General features: G+C 38.4%; 1 protein-coding gene across 3 annotated transcripts in view; it reads left to right on the plus strand.

Annotated features, from left to right (window-relative positions):
- Positions 1 to 304: 304 nt before the first annotated feature.
- Positions 305 to 25320, plus strand: part of SGO2 (shugoshin 2) — a 28823-nt gene continuing 3807 nt past the window's right edge. The window contains exons 1-8 of one of the 3 annotated variants that reach the window (XM_027564046.1): positions 313 to 429; positions 8618 to 8752; positions 10970 to 11145; positions 12158 to 12235; positions 13234 to 13319; positions 16723 to 16949; positions 18202 to 21351; positions 23516 to 23666. In XM_027564046.1, coding sequence (XP_027419847.1) covers positions 8620 to 8752; positions 10970 to 11145; positions 12158 to 12235; positions 13234 to 13319; positions 16723 to 16949; positions 18202 to 21351; positions 23516 to 23666 — 4001 coding nt within the window. In that variant the 5' untranslated portion in view covers positions 313 to 429; positions 8618 to 8619. The other 2 variants (XM_027564052.1, XM_027564054.1) reach the window with 2 other exon arrangements.

Here is a 25320-nt window from a genome sequence, read left to right on the forward strand (position 1 = left end):
CTGGTAAAATGTGGGCAGGCAGTTTTACAGTAGCGTCAGAAACAACGAAAACTTTCCAACAGGCTTCAGGTGGCTGCCAAGCCTTTTAAACATCTGATTGAAAAACCTAGTTTTGTCAAAGGGGAGTTTCCTTTTTCTTAAACGCATTAGGAGACAGCGAACAGTACCAGCTCAAAGTCTAAGGAAGCCCTTTGCACTCAGGCTGGGTGGGCCCTGGCTTGCCTGGCCACGACCCCTTCCGTCGCTCACGGCGAGGTCCCACCCTTTCACGTCCCACTTCCTGGTAACCAAGTTGCTTTGCGCCTCCTTCTCAGGACCTGATTGGCTGGTGCGGGGAACGCTAACGGTTACAGAGTTTAAACCCAAGCTCTGGCCGCGAACGCAGGGCTCCCGGAGCTGGGTGCTGGTTCCCCCGACCCTGAAAAAGCGGTAAGTCAGTGACCTATGACATTTGGTGTGGGTCCCCTCGTCTGGCGGTATCCATGCCTTTCCCGAGCCGAACCACTGTGCGCTGCCGTCCGAGGTCTCTGGTCAGCCTAGCCGCCCACGGCCCCGCCCACTCCGGTCTCCGGATCCGCGATTTCAGCTTGGTCTCCGAGGGGCTTCTTGGCAATGGCGCTGGGTCGTATCTGAGTCGCTGCCTCTTGTCCTGGGAGTTTGAGCGCTCTGTTCTGTGAGGAGGCGAGCCGCCAGGCCAGTTCTTGGCAGGAAGAGATTTCTGTCTTTTTGACTACTGCTTTTAGAACAATATCTGGTTCACTGTGAGCTCTCAGTAAATAGGCTGAATGACTGTTAAGAGACTGCTTACCCGGGATCTCGGAGGACCCTCTCCTTTGGAGCGCTCGTGTAGAAGGGAGGCTGACTGAAGGCGAAGGGGTAGTAGAAGACTGGGAAGAGCTTAGAACTTGAACTCGGTAGGGTCTTGACGTACAGGTAGGATTTCGCTAGGCAGTATGGACTGTGATTTTTCTACATGAGGAATTCAACTCATGAGAATTGGGTGTGGAACCGAGTAGCTCTGCGTTAAAGATAGCCGAGATGCTAGCCAGAGTAGTAATACATAGGTAATGTTGGTGAGAGCTTTGTGCTATGTCCAGTGCTAGGCACTGTATACGCATTGGCTCATTAAGTGCTTACAGTGAGATGCCCTTATTTATATTTTTTAAATAATTGTCTAAGTCTGGAAATTGAGACTTGGAGATGCTAGAATCACATAGCAATGAAATATTAGAACTGGGGCACTAAATGTCAGAACTGGAAACCGTCTAACCACTATTTTATAATACAGTCGGTGATCCATCTTGGTTCTGAATCTGCTCATTCAACCAACTGAATCAGTGAAGAAAAAATTGGGGAAAATTCCAGAAAGTTCCTAAAAGCAAAGTTTGATTTTGCCAATTGCTGATCAACTATTTCAGTTCAGTTCAGTCGTTCAGTGGTGTCCGATTCTTTGTGACCCCATGGAGTGCAGCACACCAGGCTTCACTATCCATTACCAATTCCCAGAGCTTGCTCAAACTCATGTCTGTCTAGTCAGTGATGCCATCCAACCATCTCATCCTCTGTTGTCCCCTTCTCCTCCTGCCCTCAATCTTTCCCAGCATCAGGGTCTTTTCCAAGGAGTCAGTTCTTTGCATCAGGAGGCCAAAGTATTGAATCTTCAGCTTCAGCATCAGTCCTTCCAATGAATATTAAGGACTGATTTCCTTTAGGATTGACTGGTTTGATCGCCTTGCAGTCCAAGGGACTTCTCCAACACCACAGTTCAAAAGCATTAATTCTTTGGCGCTCAGCTTTCTTTAATAGTCCAACTCTCACATCCATACATGACTACTGGAAAAACCATAGCTTTGACTGGACGGACCTTTGTCAGCAAAGTAATGTCTCTGCTTTTTAATATGCTATCTAGGTTGGTCATAGCTTTTCTTCCAAGGAGAAAGCGTCTTTTAATTTCATGGCTGCAGTCACCACCTGCAGTGATTTTGGAGCCCAAAAATAGTTTGTCACTGTTTCCATTGTTTCCCCATCTATTTGCCATGAAGTGATGCGACTGGATGCATGATCTTAGTTTTTTAAATGTTGAGTTTTAAACTAACTTTTTCACTCTCCTCTTTCACTTTTGTCAAGAGGCTCTTTAGTTCTTCACTTTCTGCCATAAGAAGGGTGTTATCTGCATAGCTGAGGTTATTGCTATTTCTCCTGACAATCTTGATTCCATTCTGTGTTTCATCCAGCCCAGCATTTCTCATGATGTACTCTGCATATAAGTTAAATAAGGAGGGTGACAATATACAGCCTTGACGTACTCCTTTCCCAGTCTGGAACCAGTCTATTGTTCCATGTCTGGTTCTAAATGTTGCTTCTTGACCTGCACACACATTTCTCAGGAGGCAGGTAAGGTGGTCTGGTATTCCCATCTCTTTAAGAATTTTCCATAGTCTGTTGTGATCCACACAGTCAAAGGCTTTGGTGTGGTCAATAAAGCAGAAATAAGATGTTTTTCTGGAACTCTCTTGCTTTTTTGATGATCCAACAGATATTGGCATTTTGATCTCTGGTTCCTCTGCCTTTTCTAAATCCAGCTTGATTGAACATCTGGAAGTTCTCGGATGAAGTACTGTTGAAGCCTGGCTTGGAGAATTGTGAGCATTACTTTGCTAGCCTGTGAGATGAATGCAATTGTGCTGTAGTTTGAGCATTCTTTGGCATTGCCTTTCTTTGGGATTGGAATGAAAACTGAACCTTTTCCAGTCCAGTGGCCACTGCTGAGTTTTCCAAATTTGCTGGCATATTGAGTGCAGCACTTTCACAGCATCATCTTTTAGGATTTGAAATAGCTCAGCTGGAATTCCATCACTTTGACTAGCTTTGTTCATAGTGACACTTCCTAAGGCCCACTTGACTTCATGCTCCAGGATGTCTGGCTCTAGGTGAGTGATCACACCATCGTGATTATCTGGGTCATAAAGATCTTTTTTTGTATAATTCTTCTGTGTACTCTTGTCACCTCTTCTTAGTATCGTCTGCTTCCGTTAGGCCCATACCATTTTTGTCCTTTATTGTGCCCAACTTTGCATGAAATGTTCCCTTGGTATCTCTAATTTTCTTGAAGAGACCCCTAGGCTTTCCCATTCTATTGTTTTCCTCTATTTATTTGCTTTGGTCACTGAGGAAGGCTTTCTTATCTCTCCTTGCTTTTCTTTGGAACTCTGCATTCAGATGGGCATATCTTTCCTTTTCTCCTTTGCCTTTCACTTCTCTTCTTTTCTCGGCTATTTGTAAGACCTCCTCAGACAACCATTTTGCCTTTTTCATTTCTTTTTCTTGGGGATGGTCTCAATCACTGCCTCCTGTACAATATCATGAACCTCTGTCCATAGTTCTTCACGCATTCTGTCTGTCAGATCTAATCCCTTAAATTGATTTGTCACTTCCACTGTATAATCGTAAGGGATTTGATTTAGGTCATACCTGAATGGTCTAGTGGTTTTCCCTTCTTTCTTCAATTTAATTCTGAATTTGGCAATAAGGAGTTCATGAACTGAGCCACATTCAGCTCCCAGTCTTGTTTTTGCTGACTGTATAGAGCTTCTTCGTCTTTGGCTGCAAATATAATCAGTCTGATTTCAGTGTTGACCATCTGGTGATGTCCATGTGTTGAGTCTTCTCTTGTGTTGTTGGAAGAGGGTGTTTGCTATGACCAGTGCGTTCTCTTGGTAAAACTCTATTAGCCTTTGCCCTGCTTCATTCTGTACTCCAAGGCCAAATTTGCCTATTACTCCAGGTATCTCTTGACTTTCTACTTGCATTCTAGTCCCCTATAATGAAGAGGACATCTTTTTTGGGAGTTAGTTCTAGAAGATCTTGTAGGTCATCACAGAATCGTTCAACTTCAGCTTCTTCAGCATTACTGGTTGGTGCATAAACTTGGATTACTGTGATTTTTAATGGTTTGCCTTGGAAATGAACAGAGATCATTCTGTCATTTTTGAGATTGCATCCAAGGACTGCATTTCATACTGTTTTGTTGACTATGAGGGTATGAGGGCTACTCCATTTCTTCTAAGGGATTCTTGCCCACAGTGGTAGATATAATGGTCATCTGAGTTAAATTCACCCATTCCAGTCCATTTTAGTTCACTGACTCCTAAAATGTCAATGTTCACTCCTGCCATCTCCTGTTTGACCACTTCCAATTTGCCTTGATTCTTGGACCTAACATTCCAGGTTCCTATACAATATTGCTCTTTACAGCATTGGACTTTACTTCCATCTCCAGTCACATCCACAACTGGGTGTTGTTTTTGCTTTGGTTCTGTCTCTTCATTCTTTCTGGTATTATTTCTCCACTGATCTCCAGTAGCATATTGGGCACCTACTGACCTGGGGAATTCATCTTTCAGTGTCCTATTTTTTTGCCTTTTTATACAGTTCATGGGGTTCTCAAGGCAAGAATACTGAAGTGGTTTGCCATTGCTTTCTCCAGTGGACCACGTTTTATCAGATCTCTCCACCATGACCCATCCATCTTGGGTGGCCCTACATGGCACGGCTCACAGTTTCATTGAGTTAGACAAGGCTGTGGTCCATGTGATCAGATTGTTTAGTTTTCTGTGATTATGGTTTTCATTCTGTCTGCCCTCTGATGAAGAAGGATGAAAGGCTTATGGCAGCTTTCTGATGGGAGTGACTGACTGATGGGGAAACTAGGTCTTGTTCTAATGTTGTGGGGCCATGCTCAGTAAATCTTTAATCCAGTTTTCAATTGAGGGACTGGGCTGTGTTCCCTACCTCTTATTTGACCTGAGGCCAAACTATGGTGGAGGTAATGAAGATAATGGTGACCTCCTTCAAAAGGTCCCATGCAGTCACTGCTGTACTCAGTGCCCCCGACCCTGCAGCAGGCCACCATTGACCTACACCTCTGCTGGAGACTCCTGGACACTCATGGGCAAGTCTGGGTCAGTCTCCTGTGGGGTCACTGCCCCTTTCTCCTGGGTCCTGGTATGCACAGGGTTGTTTGTGCTCTCCAAGAGTCTGTTTCCCCAGTCCTATGTAAGTTCTATTGGCTCTATGGTGGGGTTAATGGTGACCTCCTCCAAGAGGGCTTATGCCATACCCAGGTCGGCTGCACCCAGAGCCCCTGCCCCAGCAGCAGTCCACTGCTGACCCATACCTCTGCAGGAGACACTCAAACACAGTTCTGTCTCAGTCTCTGTGGGGTCTCTGGGTCCTGGTGTACACAAGGTTTGAGCCCTCTGGCGGGTATGGGGTTTGATTCTAAATGCAATTTCACCCCTCCTGCCATCTTGCTGGGGCTTCTCCTTTGCCCTTGGATGTGGAGCGGCGCTGGAGCGGCAGCTGCACTGGTGCTGGAGTGACTTTGAGGAGATACTCCACGTCCAAGGGCAAAGGAGCAACTATTTACATAGCATTTACTACTATTTACAGTGTATTAGTATTATAAGTAATATAAAGATAATATAAACTATACAGAAGGATTAATGTAGGTCATATGTAAATATTATGCCATTTTATATAAGGAACTTGAGCATTATGGATTTTGGTATCTGTGGGGTCCTGGAACAAGTACCCTTCAGGTACCAAGGAATGACTGTACCTCAGTCTCCGTATGGTAAGTCTCCCTAGAATGGGTACTTCAGTACAGAAGACCTGAAGCTGAAGAATACCAGACATATACTAGTAGCAGTTAGATATTGGTGGCCACTGTGGCTTGAGAAGAATGGACAAGGGGGAGAAAAAGAGGAGTTTAAATTATAGAAATGGGAAGAAGAGTAGATGGTGGAGAGTTTTAGATTCTATAGATTAATAAACTGTAGTGAGGGCAGGAGTAGAAGTAGGGTTGGAAAGAAGCTATTGAAATAATTCAGGTGAGACATGTTAGTGCCTGAGTCTAGGTTGATAGCAGTGGAGATACTTAAAAGTAGTCAGAGTCTAAATGAATTGTGAAGGTAGATTGGGATGTGGGGGATTTTTGACCAAAGCAACTGGAAGGACAGAGTTGAAATGGGGAAGGCTCTGAGTGGAGCAGGCTTGGGCAGGCCAAGTTTGATATGCTGTTTTAGTTATCCAAGTGGAGTTGTAGAGTAGATAATGGTATGAATCCAGGGAAGTTTAGGAAAGAGTTCCAGACAGAGGACATAAATTTTGAAGTTCTTGACATCTAGGTGGTATTTTAAACCATGACTATGAATTCACTGGAAGAGTGAGAGTAGGTAAAGAAATCCAAGAAGAGAACCTATTATAGCTTCAGTTCAGTTCAGTTCAGTCGCTCAGTTGTGTCCCACTCTTTGCGACCCCATGAATCGCAGCACGCCAGGCCTCCCTGTCCATCACCAACTCCTGGAGTTCACTGAGACTCACGTCCATCGAGTCAGTGATGCCATCCAGCCATCTCATCCTCTGTCGTCGCCTTCTCCTCCTGCCCCCAATCCCTCCCAGCATCAGAGTCTCTTCCAATGAGTCAACTCTTCACATGAGGTGGCCAAAGTACTGGAGTTTCAGCTTCAGCATTATTCCTTCCAAAGAAATCCCAGGGCTGATCTCCTTCAGAATGGACTGGTTGGATGTCCTTGCAGTCCAAGGGACTCTCAAGAGTCTTCTCCAACACCACGGTTCAAAAGCATCAATTCTTCAGTGCTCAGCTTTCTTCACAGTCCAACTCACATCCACACATGACCACAGGAAAAACCATAGCCTTGACTAGACGGACCTTTGTTGGCAAAGTAATGTCTCTGCTTTTGAATATGCTATCTAGGTTGGTCATAACTTTTCTTCCAAGGAGTAAACGTCTTTTAATTTCATGGCTGCAGTCACCATCTGCAGTGATTTTGGAGCCCAAAAAAGTAAAGTCTGACACTGTTTCCACTGTTTCTCCATCTATTTCCCATGAAGTGATGGGACCAGATGCCATGATCTTCTTTTTCTGAATGTTGAGCTTTAAGCCAACTTTTTCACTCTCCACTTTCACTTTCATCAAGAGGCTTTTTAGTTCCTCTTCACTTTCTGCCATGAGGGTGGTGTCATCTGCATGTCTGAGGTTATTGATATTTCTCCCGGCAATCTTGATTCCAGCTTGTGTTTCTTCCAGCCCAGCATTTCTCATTATGTACTCTGCATATAAGTTAAATAAGCAGGGTGACAATATACAGCCTTGATGTACTCCTTTTCCTATTAGGAACCAGTCTGTTGTTCCATGTCCAGTTCTAACTGTTGCTTCCTGACCTGCATACAGATTTCTCAAGAGGCAGGTCAAGTGGTCTGGTATTCCCATCTCTTTCAGAATTTTCCACAGTTTATTATGATCCACACAGTCAAAGGCTTTGGCATAGTCAATAAAGCAGAAATAGATGTTTTTCTGGAACTCTCTTGCTTTTTCCATGATCCAGCGGATGTTGGCAATTTGATCTCTGGTTCCTCTGCCTTTTCTAAAACCAGCTTCAACATCTGGAAATTCACAGTTCATGTATTGCTGTAGCCTGGCTTGGAGAATTTTGAGCATTACTTTACTGGCCTGTAAGATGAGTGCAATTGTGCGGTAGTTTGAGCATTCTTTGGCATTGCCTTTGTTTGGGATTGGAATGAAAACTGACCTTTTCCAGTCCTGTGGCCACTGCTGAGTTTTCCAAATTTGCTGGCATATTGAGTGCAGCACTTTCACAGCATCATCTTTCAGGATTTGAAAGAGCTCAACTGGAATTCCATCAAGAGACTAAGAAGAAGCAGCTAGTTAGCTAGAGGGAAAAAAATAACAGGAGTTTGTGGTGTTCTGGTAGCCAACAAGATATCATTTTTGAGGAGGAAGGATAAATTAACCACATTTAATGCTGCTGTTAAATTAGGTGAGGATTGAGAACTGAACATTAGGTTAGCAGTATGAAGGTCATGAGAAACCTTGACAAATGTCATTTTGTTGGAATAGAGTAAAAGCCTGAATGAAGTAGAGTTACAAGAAGATTGGAAACTGACTATAGATACTTTTTTTTTTTTTTTTAAAGGAGTTTTGTTGTAAAGGCTGCAGAAAATGGAATGCATATCTGAGGATGAAGTGGGAACAGTCCCCATAGGTTTAGGTATATCTCTTCTGTTCATAACTCCAAGTTTACACTTCTTATTTTGCATCACAGTGTAGTCTGTGCCCACGTTCTATAACTCTGCATTCCTATGCAGCCTGATCCTGTTTTCTGTATCCAGTGCTTATCTTAGCTCCTGGCAGGCAGACATAATGATATAGGTTTGAGTGAAAAAAAAAAGTCATTTACCTTTTTAGGATTCTACTTTTAAACCATTTTTGATTACATTCATACTTTCAGATTTTATATGAAGGGTTCTGCAAACACTTATGCATGGCAACCCACTCCAGTACTCTTGCCTGGAAAATCCAATACTTGCCTGGTCGGAGGAGTGTAGTAGGCTACAGTCCATGGGGTCACAAAGAGTCGGACACAACTGAGCGACTTCACTTTCACTTTCACTTTATGTACAAAGCATATTATTTAAGTCATAATTTACTTCTTAGAGTGTATTTATCAGTTGCTCTTTTTCCCTTTATTAATTAATACTATAATTTTCTGCTTTCTTTCTTTTTTTACTTGAGTGATGGAGTACCCAGCAATGGAAACCAGTTCACTTTTTACCTCAGGAATTAAGAAACATGTGAAAGACAGAAGAATTTCAAAGACTACTAAGTTAAATGTTTCTCTTGCTTCAAAAATAAAAACAAAAATAATAAGTAAGTGTCATTTGTCTTAAAGTATGCTCATATTTTTAATTTTTTCTGGAGAATTGATATAGTATTTGGTACTTTATCAAATATAGAAAATGACTATTGTATTAAATGATACCTTCTCTATTCAATCCTTCCTGTCTCTTTCAACTCCTTTTATTTGGGGGTGCTTATGATGATTTACTATCAGTCATGACAGCTGAATTTTCAGCAGTGAGGCTGGGGGATGGGTGGCCCAAGGCAGTTACCTCCTACACTGCAAAGAAAATACCAAAGTGACAGTTCTGAAAAAGAACTTGAGAAAAGTGATGGATTGTCCTGATATGTTGTAGCATTTGGATGCTGGGTAATCTAGGGGTGGCTGGACTATATAGTGTGCTATAGTGGGTGATTTTATATAACCAAAGCTCATCATGAGGGCACTGAGCACTTTGGAGATGGGGTTTCATGGATTCTGGAGCTAAGATGTTGGAAGGCAAAAAAAGAAGGTGAGGAAGGTTCCCCCAGATAAATTTGCATTACTTCAGAAAATTATCTCAATGATTCATCTTCATTTTAGCCTAATTGGGGGAGGATTCCTGCTGCTGTAGCACATGTAGGAGGTAATTGTGCCTTGTGAAATAGCCAAGCCTCCTGAGTATCTTTAACTCATAGTTTTGATCCTTCCAAGGTCTCTAGGACCATCCTTTGTATCAACCCACTTTCTGTACTGGCAGTTTCCTGTTCTCTTTGACAGGACCACTGCACACCCACTGTTATGAAGGAATACACTGAGTTTGAGGAATGTAACAGCAAAATGTTATTATCCTTTAGCTTCTACAAGTCCTGAACTGGTTCTAGTCTTATCGCCCTTTGATATGTCAAAGGTGGTTGTCATTAGTGAGATATGTTATTGAATGAAAGTGAAAGTGAAGTTGCTCAGTCATGTCCTAACGGTAGCCTACCAGGCTCTGCCGTCCACGGGATTTTCCAGGCAAGAATACTGGAGTGGGGTGCCATTTCCTTCTCCAGGGGACCTTCCCAACCCAGGGATCAAACCCGGGTCTCCTGCATTGCAGACAGATGCTTTACTGTGTGAGAATAGTGGCATGTAAATCAAAATTGTGAAAATATAATTATGCTTTAGGTGTACTAAGGGAACACTATGTGTAAGGTGAGCTTTACTAAGGAATTCACAATTAAATTTCTTTGCTAAAAACAGGAAAGCATTCTAAATTAAATTATATTTACATAGCGCTTGTAAAGAGAAGGGATCAAGTACAGGTTGCAATAGATGCATAGAAATAAGAGGGTATTTGGGGTGGAGCTAGAAGGTCCCACAGGATTTAGATAATCTGTCCAACATTACAGTAAGTATGCTCCCTTTCACTAGAGGTTTTGAAAAATGGACTTTGGGAGCGTTAGTGTGTTCAGTTCTGGAGCCATAGAAACTGACTCTAAAATTTTCACAGATAGGCCTAATTTCACAGATCCCCTAATTTCTCTGGGACATCTTTAGTTACAGCTTCTCTGTCCTACCTCCTCGTCAAAGGAAGGAAGGTAGAGGAACAAGTAACAAGATTTAGTTTTTGTGACTGATCTAATTATCTGGAATGCTGGAATACTGTGTCTATGGGCTTCCCTGGTAACTCAGCTGGTAAAGAATCCGCCTGCAATGCAGGAGACCCCGGTTCAATTCCTGGATTGGGAAGTTCCCCTGGAGATGGGATAGACTACCCACTCCAGGAGTCTTGGGCTTCCCTGGTGGCTCAGTCAGTAAAGGATCTGTCTGCAATGCGGGAGACCTGGGTTCGATATATGGGTTGGGAAGATTCCCTACAGAAGGGCATAGCCACCTACTCCAGTATTCTTTCCTGGAGAATCCTCATGGACAGAGGAGCCTGGTGAGCTACAGTCCATGGGGTCAAAAAGAGTCGGACACAACTGCACAGCTAAGCACAGCACACACAGCACTGTGTCTGTACTAGAGTCCTGTTACTCCTGACTCTATTCACAAACATTCTGCATTTCTCTCAACTTTTATTCATCTTGTATCTAGCTTTTATTTCTTCAGTTCCAAACTCTGGGTACATTTATTTTCAAAACTGCATCTGTGTTGTCATTCTCTGTACCTTCAGCTAAAATTTACAAAGTGAAATCAGTTTTGTTCAAAATAGTTTCATTAAGAAATATGAAAATGCATTAAGATGTTCAGTATTAACTCTTACAATTTTTTTTTTACAGACAATTCTTCTATTTTCAAAATTTCTTTAAAGCATAACAACAGGGCATTAGCTTTGGCTCTTAGTAGAGAGAGAGAGAATTCTCGCAGAATTACAACTGAAAAGATGCTGTTGCAAAAAGAAGTGGATAAACTGAATTTTGAGAACACGTTTCTTCGTCTAAAGCTAAATAATTTGGTATGGAAACTATATTGTGTTTGAATTCTGAAACTGTATTATTATAGAAGCTCCAAAAATGTGTTTTTAATCTGTAATTAGTGTAAAAAAATTATTGAAAGATTGTGCTATGTTAATGGACAAATTGTTAATGGGTAATGAAATAGGTGTCTTGAATCTACATTCTGAATGTGTACTTGCTGCTCTGCAAACTAGTGTAATACCTTGATCAACATTTGATTGCTTATCATAAGCAAAACTTGATACATTAATATATTTTAAGAAGATTGGATCAATGCAATATATAAAGTAATTATCCTTCAGTTAAAAATAAGTAAATTTTTAAAAATTAAAAAAAGGAAAAAGAAAAATATTGGCATGTTTTCTCCAGTGAATTGAAAGGAGGGAAGTTCTCTTGAGTGTGTTCCCTCAATGGCAACTTTCCACTGGCTACAAGCCAAGTATCAGTAGAATGAAGATTGTAGTCATTGTTTTTTCTTCCGAATTCCAACTCTGTCCACAGATAGGGCAGTAAGAGCCAGTGCTCAACTAGGTTACAACTGTAACTCTTAACTCCATAGTGAGTAGAAATTAATGGAAAATGGAAAGATGACTTACTATGCTTATTGGAGTTGAAATTCCTATGACTGACAGCCTGTGGTCACTTGCCACATGATATATTATGAGAAGATTGAAAAATGTAAGAAGGGACTTCCCTGGTGGTCCATTGGTTAAGACGCCACACTTCCAATGCAGGGGGTGTGAGTTCGATCCCTGGTCAGAAAATTAAGATCCCACATTCCATGTAGTATGGCCAAAAAAAAGGAAACTTTATAGTTGATAGCTCAAAAGCATTCAAAATATATGTGTGTGTCTGTATGTATGTGTCTGTGTCTATTTGAACTATACAGTGTAACACCTTTTTAGCTCAATGTGATCTCAGTATTTTTTAAGTCTTTTCAACTGATGGTATTCATAAAAATAAAGTAAACTCAAAATTTTAAGTAATTAAAAAAGTCTTTCCTTATTTCAGAATAAGAAGCTTATAGAAATAGAAGCACTCATGAACAATAACTTGATAACTGCAATTGAAATGAGTGCTCTTTCTGAGGTAAGTAGAATTTATGCTAAATAGTGTAATATTTTTTAACATTACTGAAGATAATTGAGATTAGTTACATAGCATCAAGGTAGGTTCATATCTTAAACTTTGTACAAAGGAATGTAGATAATGCTAATTTTAATTGGCTAACAGCAGACTGTTATTTGATATAATTGGTTATTAAAATTCTTGTGTAAAAATTAACTATTGATTAAAAGTAACACAAGACTAGACAGCTCAGTGGAACACAGGATTAAACAAACTCAAAAACATAAAAGATATTAGTAGAAAAGTAGTATTTCTAATTAGAGAAGAATTGGTATTATTTTAGAAGATAGACACAATTGAAAAACTCTTAGGGAAAAAAGTAGAGGTAGATCCTAGAGCCCCATGTCGTTCAAGGATTAACTGAATATGTAGAAATATTGTGTATGCATGGGTATACACGTGTATATTTATTCATAGGCATAGAATAAAGTTTGGGAGCTTATATACCAAAATATTAGTAGTGATTATCTTTGTATGGCATGATTAAGGATGAACTGTGTTCAATGTTCAGAGAAGGCAATGGCACCCCATTCCAGTACTCTTGCCTGGAAAATCCCATGGGCGGAGGAGCCTGGTAGGCTGCAGTCCATGGGGTCGCGAAGAGTCGGACACGACTCAGCGACTTCACTTTCATTTTTCACTTTCATGCATTGGAGAAGGAAATGGCAACCCACTCCAGTGTTCTTGCCTGGAGAATCCCAAGGATGGGGGGGCCTGGTGGGCTGCCGTCTGTGGGGTTGCACAGAGTTGGACACGACTGAAGTGACTTAGCAGCAGCAGCAGCAGCAGTGTTTAATGTTATCATCTTATTATTCTCGTTAAACTATTGAAGGCTGAACACAAGAATTGTTCCATTACTATTAATATCCTTGTATAATTTGGTACTTTAATGACAAACATGGTTTAATGAGATTAGAAATTTCATTCATTTTCATTTTCTTTGTTCTTTTCAAAAATAGTTCCATCAGAGTCCCTTTCTACTGCCAAGTAGCAAGAAGAAACGGGTTAGTAAACAGTGCAAATTGACACGTCTTCCATTTGCAAGGTAATTGTTTCACAACTTGTTTAAATATTGACTTGCACACTTCTGCCTGAATTGGACTTTGAGTAGTTTTTATTTGGTCTGCTTCCTTGAAACAGAAAAACATTTAAAAATAAATAATGACATACTCATCAATATTGTACCAGTGAAAGACATTGAAGATATCATCTAATAGAATTCAGTTTTAAACTTTGAAATAATGTTCAGCTTTCCCATAGTTTCTGGAGAAGACAGTGGCACAGGTACACCTTGAGTTACATGGGTTTGAATTCAGTGTTTGAGAGTACTTAGATTTTCATGTAACAGTCATTGTCTGTATGTGTCATACGATGTTCAGGTTGCCTGTTAAGGCAGAAATGAGATGGTCTGTGGTATCTTGCTACAGTAGGTTGTATTTGGTCATCTATGGAACCCTGCTATTCTTCAGTTTCTTCTTTTCCTCCAGGTCACCACTGGCCTCATGTTTTTTGTTGGATATATCTGATAACTATTTCTACCTTTACTATCTTGCATACTACTCAGACTTAACTATCATCATTACTATTCACCTGATCAAAATTCCCATTTGTTGAATAATTTGATTATAATCTTAGTATCCTTGCCTGGAGAATTCCATGGACAGAGGAGCCTAGAGGGGCTACAGTCCATGGGATCACAGAGTTGGATACGACTGAGTGACAAACACTTTCACTTTTCACTATCTTAGTAAATACCCTATTTCAAACCTATCACTTTTAAAGACAGTTATTGAGGTCCAAAGAGTTTAAATGACTCAGTGAGTTAATAGCATTGATCAGAAGGGTCTTGTCTCTTTTAAACAGTGCTCTTCTGTTACATAAATTACAGGTTTAATGTATTTATTCAAGTGTACAAGTAAATGCACCTATGTATTGAAGTGGTATCTGTACCATAGTAAAAAAAAAAAAATGCTTATATCGTATCATTTTCTATTCATTCCAGGTTGTGCCATTGTTCTCTCTGTTTTGTACTGGTGCCACACTGCACCTGTACATTTTAATTAATTTAGTTTTTAAATGGTTTTTATTGTCTTGTAGGTACGCAGTTCTTTTTCAAGAAAATCTTGACTGTTATTATACTTGCATTATTTCACATAAATTTATGAATTAAGTGTTAACTTTCCCTCCAGAAAATTTTTATTTTTTTTTAAGTAAGCTTTTGTTTGAAGTATAATATATATTTTTAAAAAGTGCAAAAATCTTCAGAGAATGGTGAGTGTTCACAGTGAATACTATGGTATAACCAATACTCAGACCAAGAAACAGAATATTGCCAATACCTCAGATATCCCTGTGCCCCTTGCCAATCACTACTCACTACCCACCCAAGGATAAATATTATACTGACTTTTTACATTGTAGATAATTTTGCCTAGCTTTGAATTTCATATAATGAAATCATACAGGATGTATGATTTTTGTCTCCGACTTCTTTAGCTCAGCATTGTGTTTGTGAGATTCATCCATATTGTCCTATATAGTTGTAGATCAGTCTTTCTTATTGCTGTGTAGTGTGCCACTGCATGATTTTTCCATGTTTTCATCCTTCTGGTTCTTTTTTATTGTTGTTAGTTTTGGTCTCTTGTAAGTAATTCTGCTGTGTTTCTGCCTTTTGATTAATATATGTATATATTTTTTAGGTATATATTTAGAATTGCTGGGTTTTTATATATTTGGCTTTGGAATGATCTGTTAAACAGTTTTCTATAGGGATTATACCAATTTTATTTCTAGCAGCAATATATGAAAATTTTTATTGTTACGTGTCTCCAACAACACTTGTTATTGTCCATCTTTTTCATTTTAGTCATGTGGGGAGTGTTATAGGTATTACACTGAAGTTTTAATTTCCCTGATAATTAATGAAGTTAAGCATCTGTTTATATGTTTATTTTCTTTCTATCAGGTTATCTTTTTTTTTTTAATATAGGTTTGTAATCTTTCTATACACCATATGTAAATCCTTTCTGCATTTCAAATGTTTTTTACCCTGTGGCTTGCCTCCTTACTCTCTTAATGATATCTTTGGATGAATCCAATTTATATATGTATATCTATTTGCACAAAATTTGGGACTCCCCTCTCCACTTGTCCTGTTATTTTTCTCATCACACACACTTTACAGCAGTTGTAGTTGTCCTGAATTCTGACCTTGAACTAATACTAACAAAACTAGATTTTAACTTGTAGAAAATGTGGCACTGACTGAGGTTTGTAAAGAGTGGGAAGCTTGTTCTTTTTCCAAGTGCCAACCTCTTCTGTATCTAGTTGCTTTTTATAGACTCTCCAGTGACTTTGGGTAGTTTTTTAAATTTCTTCTAGAATTTATAGCTTTTATGTTTGATAAGGTTGATTCAATAGTAACTATTTGGCCATTACGTGAAGCAGAACCTCTCCTCTGTTTATTTTTACTAACTTGTTTCTTTAAGTGATATAGACATTTCCTCCTAATGGTTATTCTATTAATAGTTGCCTTTAAATATTTAACAAATATTTTCTATTTATTTTATCATCATCAGTAATTTTTAAATATCTATAATTTGGCATATAAGGCAAAATCTTTATCGTTGGAGTCTATTACTCTTTATTCTTTGAATTCGAAACAGTCATTTTGTCTAATTGGGGCTTCCCAGGTGGTGCTAGTGGTAAAGAACCTGCTGGTCAAGGCTGGAGACATAAGAGACACAGGTTTGATCCCTGCATCTGGAGGAGGGCATGGCAACCCACCCCAGGATTTTTGCCTGGAGAATGCTGTGGACAGAGAAACCTGGCAAGCTACAGTGCATAGGATTGCAAAGAGTCAGACGCAACTGAAGGGACGTAGCATGCATACACGCACACACTCTTTATTCTTTGAATTCGAAACATTTTGTCTAATTATTTCTGTAGCTTTCTGTATTTTTCCCTCCATAGATTTAATTACTCTAGGAATATGGCTTTAGTTTACATGGATACCTTTTGGAAACAGCAAATTTTACAGCACACAAAACTTTACACACGATTGTATAGGAAGAGTTCAGGGTTTTCCATAGAATTAATTACAGGAAAATTATAAATATTATACATGAATATTTGTAAGTATGTTTGAACTTTATTCATTTCATTAGTATTATTATCCTAATAGCTCAACCAGGGATTATATCATTTATCTCCTTTTGGAACCACTGGAGAAAAGAGGATAAGAAGCATTCCTGTTTTATTCCAAGTTCTGTTCTATTAGAAACTACCTGTTTCCTTCCTATAATTGCCTTCATTGAATGCAATATGGTACCAGGGTGGGTTTGTGGTTGGCTCTTAAATAAGTGGAATGTAGAAACAACTATCCATGTAATTTTCTAAATAATTCTTATAAAATACAAAATTACCCATTCATTCTTACTTGCCCTTAGGGTTCCATTAACTTCAAATGATGATGATGATGAAGATAAAGAGAAAATACAGTGTGATGACATCACCATATCAAAGACATCACCTGATAGTCCCTCTTTGGTATCAGCAAAACCAGTATCAACTCAGAATAATTTGAGATTGCTATTTGTTAAAGAAAATGATCAGAATGTTTGTAGTGTAAATGATTCAGAACATGTTTCTTCTATTGTTGATACACTTCCCAAAGGTGAGATATTTTTAAAGTTCATCTTGAGTATCAGTATTAAATAGTTGCTGCTGCTGCTGCTAAGTCGCTTCAGTTGTGTCCAACTCTGCAACCCCATAGACGGCAGCTCACCAGTCTCCCTCCGTCCCTGGGATTCTCCAGGCAAGAACACTGGAGTGGGTTGCCATTTCCTTCTTCAATGCATGAAAGTGAAAAGTGAAAGTGAAGTAGCTCAGTCATGTCTGACTCTTAGCGACCGCATGGACTGCACCCCACCAGGCTCCTCCATCCATGGGATTTTCCAGGCAAAAGTACTGGAGTGGGTTGTCATTGCCTTCTCCGATTAAATAGTTAACATTCATGAGATTTTCTTCTTGAGGGCTATCATGTATAAACAGTCAATAAGTTAGATTTCTTATGTTACAGATTTACTAATGTATACCATTTAAAATTTCTGGTGAAAAACTTAATTTAAAAGTAAATGCTGACAAATGTGAGGTCCACAGTGGCTAATACTATTACTTTGGAAACAGTATTTAGAAATGAGCTGCCCTAAAGAGCTTTTTGTGGTATCTTAGCTTATGAATTAAAAGTATGTTATTTAGTTACATCCTTTCCTTTTCATAGATATGAAAATTGAGACTTTAGATAGGTGTAGTGACTTTTTCAAGATCATAACCAGTACTGGTAAACCAAAAACTTGAGCCTGGGTAATGGTTGAGCAAGAAAAAATGGTGACACATATTTTTATGGTTTGTAAAATAATAATCCTGTGATGTAGTCTGGGTTATATATTTGACAAAGAATTTCAGATTGGCATATTGAACCATAACTATATTGAATTTGGAGTTTGAATTATTTTCCATTCTAAAAATGTATCTGAATGTGTGTATATAATTTTATAAATTTTAGCTGCTTGCTAATAACATTTTGACAATAAGCCTTATTAGAGTTATCACTATTATTTGGGTTCATTTGCTGGCCTCCTCCCACTTAGAAACTTACATTAATGTTCATGGTTTTACTGCTGGCTATTCTCCACTCTACACTTGAGGCCAAGGCAGAGTGAATTCCCAGTACATATTTTCTGTAGATAGAAATGTAAAACCTGACTTATGCTTACTCCAGTCGGTTCTACTTTATTTTTTATCAGCATAGATTCTTCATAATGTAAATTATCTAAACAGAATGCATTGTTAGAAATCCTTTCTCTGAAAGTAATAAATTACTTGTTACTACTTATTTCTGAATTTTGTTTCTCTTTATTTTACAGAAAACCATTCCCACTCAGACCAAAGTTCTAGGAGCTCTCTAACAAGTGAGAAGAAAAATGCCCAGGCGATCAGCCACAAAAAAGAGAAGTCATCTCCTAGTAATGTGACTAAAAGGAAAAAACGTGTTTCATCTTGGGAGTCAGATAACCCTGCAGACACTCCCTGTGTAACAGATTTAGATCAACAACAGGTTTCAAGTCCAATATTAAATTGGAATAATGAAATAAAAGATTACACTAATGAAACAAATACAATGCAGAGAAACATATTGTGCCTTCCTGCCTCATCTGAGTCTGCAAGTGAACCTCCTACAAAAGGCATGAATCCACTTCAGGGTAATGACTTTCAGTTGCAGAAAACTGTGTATGATGATGACATGGATTTAACTGCTAGTGAAGTCAGCAAAATTATTACAGTTTCAACAGGCACTAAGAAGAAAAGAAAGAAAAATCCAGATGATTGTGGAATGAAAACTTTCAGAAAAGTGAAAGATCCAAGCTCTGAAAAAAAGAGAGAAAGATCAAAGAGACAATTTAAAAATTGTTCAGGTGCGAATATTGAGGAAAAAATTGAAAGTGGACCAGAAGATAGATCTGTTGACCTAGATGGTGAAGGGGATTCAAGAGATCCAAATTTTATCTTCAGTACTGAACAGTTGACTCAGTTGAACACGTGGAAGAAAATAACCCTTCCTAATGGCTTTGATCAGGGTGACAAACAAAGTACGCAGTGTAACCAAAAGAAGAAAAGAATTCATGTAACAGATGAGCAAGAGGAAACATATTCTTTCTCCCAAAGTTCAGATAAATTCCCACAGGATAGTAAATTTGATTTGTGTCCGAGTTCTCTAACTTGTAAGAAGAGTAAAGCTTCTAGACAGACATTTGTGATTCATACGTTAGAAAAAGATAACTTATTCCCAAACCAAAAGGTTCAAGAAACCACCTCTGAAAACCTAGGTGTCACAAATGAATTTCAAACAGCTTATCTTTCCAACAAAGGTAATCCAAAGTTATGTGATGATGAGACCCAAAATATGTTTGATTTGAAAAAGCATGTCACTGATATACAACCCACTCAGCAAAATGAATCAAAAATAAATAAAGTTTGGCAGAAAATAAATCGGAAAACAGAAATAATTTCTAAAATGAACCAAATACTTGGGGATAATACTAAAGATGTGCAAGGCCCAGAAAAAGGTAACTTTTCCGTCCAAACCCAAGAGGATAAAGAAACCATCTCTAGAAACCTAGATGTTTCAAATGAGTTTCAGAAATCTGTTCTTTCCACTGTCAATAATGGAAACCTGTGTGATTGTGAAACCCAGAATGTGTTGGGTTTGCAAAAGCAGATCACCTACGCATACCCTGTGCAGCAAAATGAATCAAGAATTAATAAGACTCTTAGGCAGAAAGTAAATCGGAAGACAGAAATAATTTCCACAGTGAATCATTTAGATAACCCAAGTGAGTATTGCCCAGAAAAGGGTAAAGAAATCATCCCTGAAAATCCACTGGATACACATGAGTTTCAGACACCCACTCTTTCTTCCAAAGACAGTAGAGACCTATATGATTATGACACTCAGAATGTTTTGGGGCTGAAAATGAATGTTCATGATATACAACCTGCTTGTCAGAATGAATCAAAAATAGATAAGCTTAGGCACAAGGTATGTCGGAAGACAAAAATCATTTCTGAAGTCAACCAAATATATATGAGTGATGACAAAGGCAGGCATGACCCAGAAAAAGGTAACTTACTTTCTCTAATCCAAAAAGATAAGGAAATCATCCCTGAAAACCTGGAAGACACAAATGAGTTTCAGATAGTTGACCCTTCCCCCGGAGTTAATAGGAACCTATGTGATTATGAGACTCAAAACCTTTTAGGGGTGAAAAAGTGTGTTACTGATACTGGGAAGCAAAAGGAATCAAAAATAAATAAGAGACCCAGGCAGAAAGTAAGTCAGAAGACAGAAATAATTTTGGAAATAAACAGAAAAAATGAGTTTAACAATAAAGGTATATGTGACCCAGAAAAAGGTGACTTCTCCCTAACCCCAAATAATGAAGAAACCATTGCTGAAAACCTAAAAGTCACACATGAATTTCAGACAATTTATCTTTCCACCAAAGATGATGGACATTTATATGATTATAAGACCCAGAATATGTTGGATTTGACAAAGCATGTCACTGATAAGCAACCTACTCGGCAGAATGAATCAAAAATAAATAAGAACCTTAAGCAGAAGCAGAAAGTAAATCGGAAGACAGAAATAATTTCTGAAATGTGCCAGATATATGAGGATAATGATAAAGATGTGCATGGCCAAGAAAGCTACACAAAAAATCTTGATTTTAAAATAAATAAACAAAGACCTGAAGGCCAAGCTGTTAGTGGATACTGTATGGAAATCAACAGTGATGAGAAAGAAAATTGTGATGAAATTTCAAATCCTTATAAACCAATTAAAAAGCATGGGAAAGAATCAGACAAGGCAAAGAACATTTTGGCAAAAAGTGACAACATGCCTGTTTTGCAGTTGACAGGTTCTTCACAGATGTCTGTCTTAGATCTAGGTTTAAAACATATTACTGATGAGGCAGATTCTGACACTGGAAACCACATGGAACCACATAGGAGTCCGAAGCTAAGCACTAAAACTCTGAATAGAAAGAGAAAGAGCCACTTTGTGGAGGTGACGAAGGAAGGAGAGTGCCAGGTCAAAAAAGTAAATAAGATGACATCCAAATCAAAGAAAAGGAAGACGTTGGAAGACCCTTCTCTGGATAGTCATGAACTAGTGGAGATGATGTCCGACACCATTCAGGAAGTGCCAGTTGAACCTGAGTACACTGTTAAGGGAAAAAAGTTGGAAAATGTGGAAACTGTCAAAATTAAACCAGACTTTTACACAAAAATGTTGATACCTTTATCTCAAATGTATTCACCTGGCAGACAAGATTCCTCCCGTAACAGTGTTCTTGAGGGTTCAGTACCTTTGAGTATTTCTTCGAATAAAAATCTGAAAGAAAATTTTGCCCCAGAGAGCTCACCCATCTTTCAAGTAAGTGATGAGGTACATGAGAAGATGAAAGACATGAAATTTAAAGTCGACCAAAGACCACAAAGATCAGAAATAGGTAGGTCCATACCCAGAGTGATGAAGTTTTAAAATTATATATATATTCATTTAGCCAGTAAAGCATTTCCTATTATAACTGATTTTTATGGAATTTTAAAATAATGTATAACTATGTAGCCTGATCTATAGAAGCAATATGGAGGAATTTAAAGAACGCTTAATACTTTAAGAAGGTAACAATGAGAGTAGCTTGGACATTCATGTATTTGGCCTTTAGCACAAAGTTGTCTGATGATGACATTGGGCAGATGATTTCCATTTTCATATTTTTGAAGGAAATTGAGTGTTTTAAATGTGGCAGCAGAGGATAAGATGGTTAGACACCATCATCAACTCAATGGATATATATATATATATATATATATATATATACACCTGCTATATGTTAGTCAATCAGTCGTGTCCAACCCCATGGACTATAGCGCACCAGCCTCCTCTGTCCATGGAATTCTCCAGGCAGGAATATTGGAGTGGGTGGCCATTTCCTTCTGCAGGGGATCTTCCCAACCCAGAGATCAAACCCCAGTCTCCTGCATTGCAGGCAGATTCTTTACCATCTTAGCCAGTTGAGCAAACTCCAGGAGATAATGGAGGACTGAGGAGCCTGGTGTGCTGCAGTCCATGGGGTCATAAAGAATTGGACACGACTTAGCAACTGAACAACAATAATGAACTGCCCTAGTTTGATCTTACCAAAGACAGTTGCAAATTTCTTAAGGACGGGACTGTCTCCAACAGCATACATTTAGTATTATCAAAACATTATTCTAGGGACTTTACTGGTGGTCTGGTGGTTAAGATTCCACTGCAGGGTGCACAGGTTTCATCTCCAGTCAGGGACCTATCTTGCATGGCACTGGGTAAAGCCAAAAAAAAAAAAAATTTAGGTGTTTTAGAGGATTAAAAATTAAGAATACCAGCTCCCTTTCCTCATCCATGTATGGAAAAGTACAGTGTTTAAACATGGCAAATGCTTTAATAAAAGCACACATATGAAGGGATGTAATGATGGGGAATAGTTTTGGCTAGAGAAACCTGTAGAGGCGTCATCAAATACATAGCACTTTAGGACCTAAAAGGATAGATAGGATTTTTAGGTTTAGTGTTTCTTATTTTCTCCAGTTATTAAAATAATGCTCATTGCAGAAAATTGAAAGTAGAGAATCAGAAAATAGGAGGAAAAACCATCACCCAGAAGAACTGCAGTCAACATTTTGCCATATGCATGCAGACTTGAATCTATGCATTTTAAAATATATATTTGAAATCACACTATATATAACATTACTTACCTCACTTTTTCCTCTTAAAATTTTTGTTGTTACTAAGGACTTCTTGATAGCTCATTTTGTAAAGAATCTGCCTGCAAATCAGGAGACCCTAGTTTGATTTCTGGGTTCGGAAATTCTGGAGAAGGGATAGGCTAGCCACTCCAGTATTCTTGGTCTTCCTTCATGGCTCAGCTGGTAAATAATCTGCCCGCAAGGCGGGAGACCTGGGTTCCATCCCTGGGTTGGGAAGATACCCTGGAGAAGGGAAAGGCTACCCACTCCAGTATTCTGGCCTGGAGAATTCCATGGGGTCACAAAGAGTTGGACATGACTGAGCAACTTTCACTTTGACTTTTCTTATTGGAAATGTTGCTATATTGGACAATTCCCATATCAATTAAATTTTTCTACCAGAAGTGTAACATTTCAATAGATGTATGTAGAACACTAGGATTTTTATGGATAAGACTGTTCCAGGTAAAAGGAATACTGATGCAAAAGAAGTGCAAAGGTCTCGAGTTGCAGGACATTGTAGAGATTGGTAAGCTGTCTTTCACCTGTTTCTCATGTTGCCTTTCATAGTGTGAGCAGTCATTAACATCAAATTGAATCATAAAGAATTTCTATCAGCCTAAATGATTTTAGTATAAAAATATTACAGGCTACTACTTTGATAGTTTGTTTTAGATGGTAAGTCTCTTCCTCTCATTATTGTTAGGAAAAAAAACTGATTTACAGATAATTTCAGTGCTACTTTAATAAAATTCAAAGTTATAACTTGATTAAATTGAAACATTTGATACCAATCATTTATAAACCAGTAAATATCCTATATATATTTCAATATCTCTATACTATTAAAAATATTTTTGAAAACAATACTCTTTTCAGGTGTTAGAATGCTACAAGACTTGACAAATACCAGTTTTGTTTCAAATACCGCTGCTAAATTTGAAAACAAGGTAGAAGACCTATCTTCAGAGCTGCCAAGCCGAAGAAGAAGGTGTACTCCTCTCTCTTTAAAGGAGCCAAGTCTCAAAGGGTGAGTATTTCAATGACGTAAAAATGATTTCAGTGTGGTGCTATAAAATACATGCTTTTAAAAGGATTCCTGCCTGTATTTGAACAGTTTTGAGTATGAATGTCATATATTATTGCTGACATGTAATATGATGTGGTATGATGTGGGTAAGATTTGAAGAAATGCCTTCTTTTAACAGGCTTAAACATTTTTTGTTGCCTACAATTTGCAAACTCCTCGTTAATTGTTACCTCTCTTTATTTTCTACCTTGTCTTTAGAAGAATTCAGAGTGGTTTGTATGTCCTTTAGTCTCAAAGTGTAACAGCCCTCTCTTTTTTTTAAACCTCAAATATATCCTCAAAGAGAGGGAAAAGTCTCCCCCCCCCATTTATCTATCCCTCAGCTTTGAGAATTACCAATATTTTGCCATATTTACTTTTACCATCTGTTTTCTGTTGTAGTGTCTTTAAAGCATATCCCTAATATTGAGGCATTTAATTCCTAAAACACTTCTGTGTGTGTGTGTGTGTGTATATATATATATATGTGTGTGTGTGTGTGTGTGTGTGTATATATATATATATATCTAGAAAACAAGAACTTAATAAAACTGGACAACAGTAATCACAACTAGAAAAATTATCAATAATTCTTCATTGTCATCTAATAGCAAATCCCTATTCCCATTTCCTTGATTATCTCAAAAATGTCCAAATGCCTTTTACAAACATTTAATTCAAAAATCCTATTTTTTCCAGGGATAAATAGCTATTTCAGAGAACCTGATCATATTTGGGATGGTATTTTTAAAAGGATAGAGATATCCTCAAATTTTCTCTTTGCATTGTCTCAGTATTTGCTTCTTTATAAATAAAATTAAAGACATTGATTGTTTTAACATGTATTTTTAAAAAATAACCAGCAGATGTCAGTAGTGTAAGAGTGTGCAAGAGAAGCCAGTCAAAAATGAAGGACCAAGGGCTTTTCTAAAAAACAGCTTTTTTGAGCTACAGTTCACATACCATATATTTCATCCATTTAAAGTGTACATTTCAGTGGTTTTTCAGTAGATTCACAGACATGTACACCATCACCACAGTCAATTTAAAAACACTTCTTCATTTCAGAAAGAAACCCCATGCCCTTTAGCTGTCATTGCTGTATCCCTCAGCCCTAGACAACCAACTGATCACCTAATTCCTGTGTCTACAGATGTCCTCTTCAGCCATTTCATATGAATGAAATCATATAATATGTGGTCTTTGTGACTGGCCTCTTTCACTGAGCATAATGTTTTCAAGATTCATTCCTGATGAACATGTATGAGTAGTATTTCATTCCTTTCTGTGACTGGATAAAATATTCTATTGAAAATACACCACATTTTACTTATCCATTTGTCTGTTGATGGTAATTTACTTGTTTCCACTTTTTGGCTATTATAAATAATGCTGCTGCAAACATTTGTGAGCTTTTGTGTGTATGTGTTTTCATTTCTCTTGGGTATATGCCTAGTTGTGGAATTGCTAAGTCATATGCCGTGTGTGTGCACACTTATATTGTCATGTCCAGCTCTTTGTGACTCTTTGGACTGTAGTCCACCAGGCTCCTCTGTCCATGGATTCTTCAGGCAACAATACTGGAGTGGCTTGCCATTTTCTTTCTCCAGGGGAT

The sequence above is a fragment of the Bos indicus x Bos taurus genome, chromosome 2, assembly GCF_003369695.1.
Source record: "Bos indicus x Bos taurus breed Angus x Brahman F1 hybrid chromosome 2, Bos_hybrid_MaternalHap_v2.0, whole genome shotgun sequence".
In the NCBI taxonomy this organism is placed as follows: domain Eukaryota; kingdom Metazoa; phylum Chordata; class Mammalia; order Artiodactyla; family Bovidae; genus Bos; species Bos indicus x Bos taurus.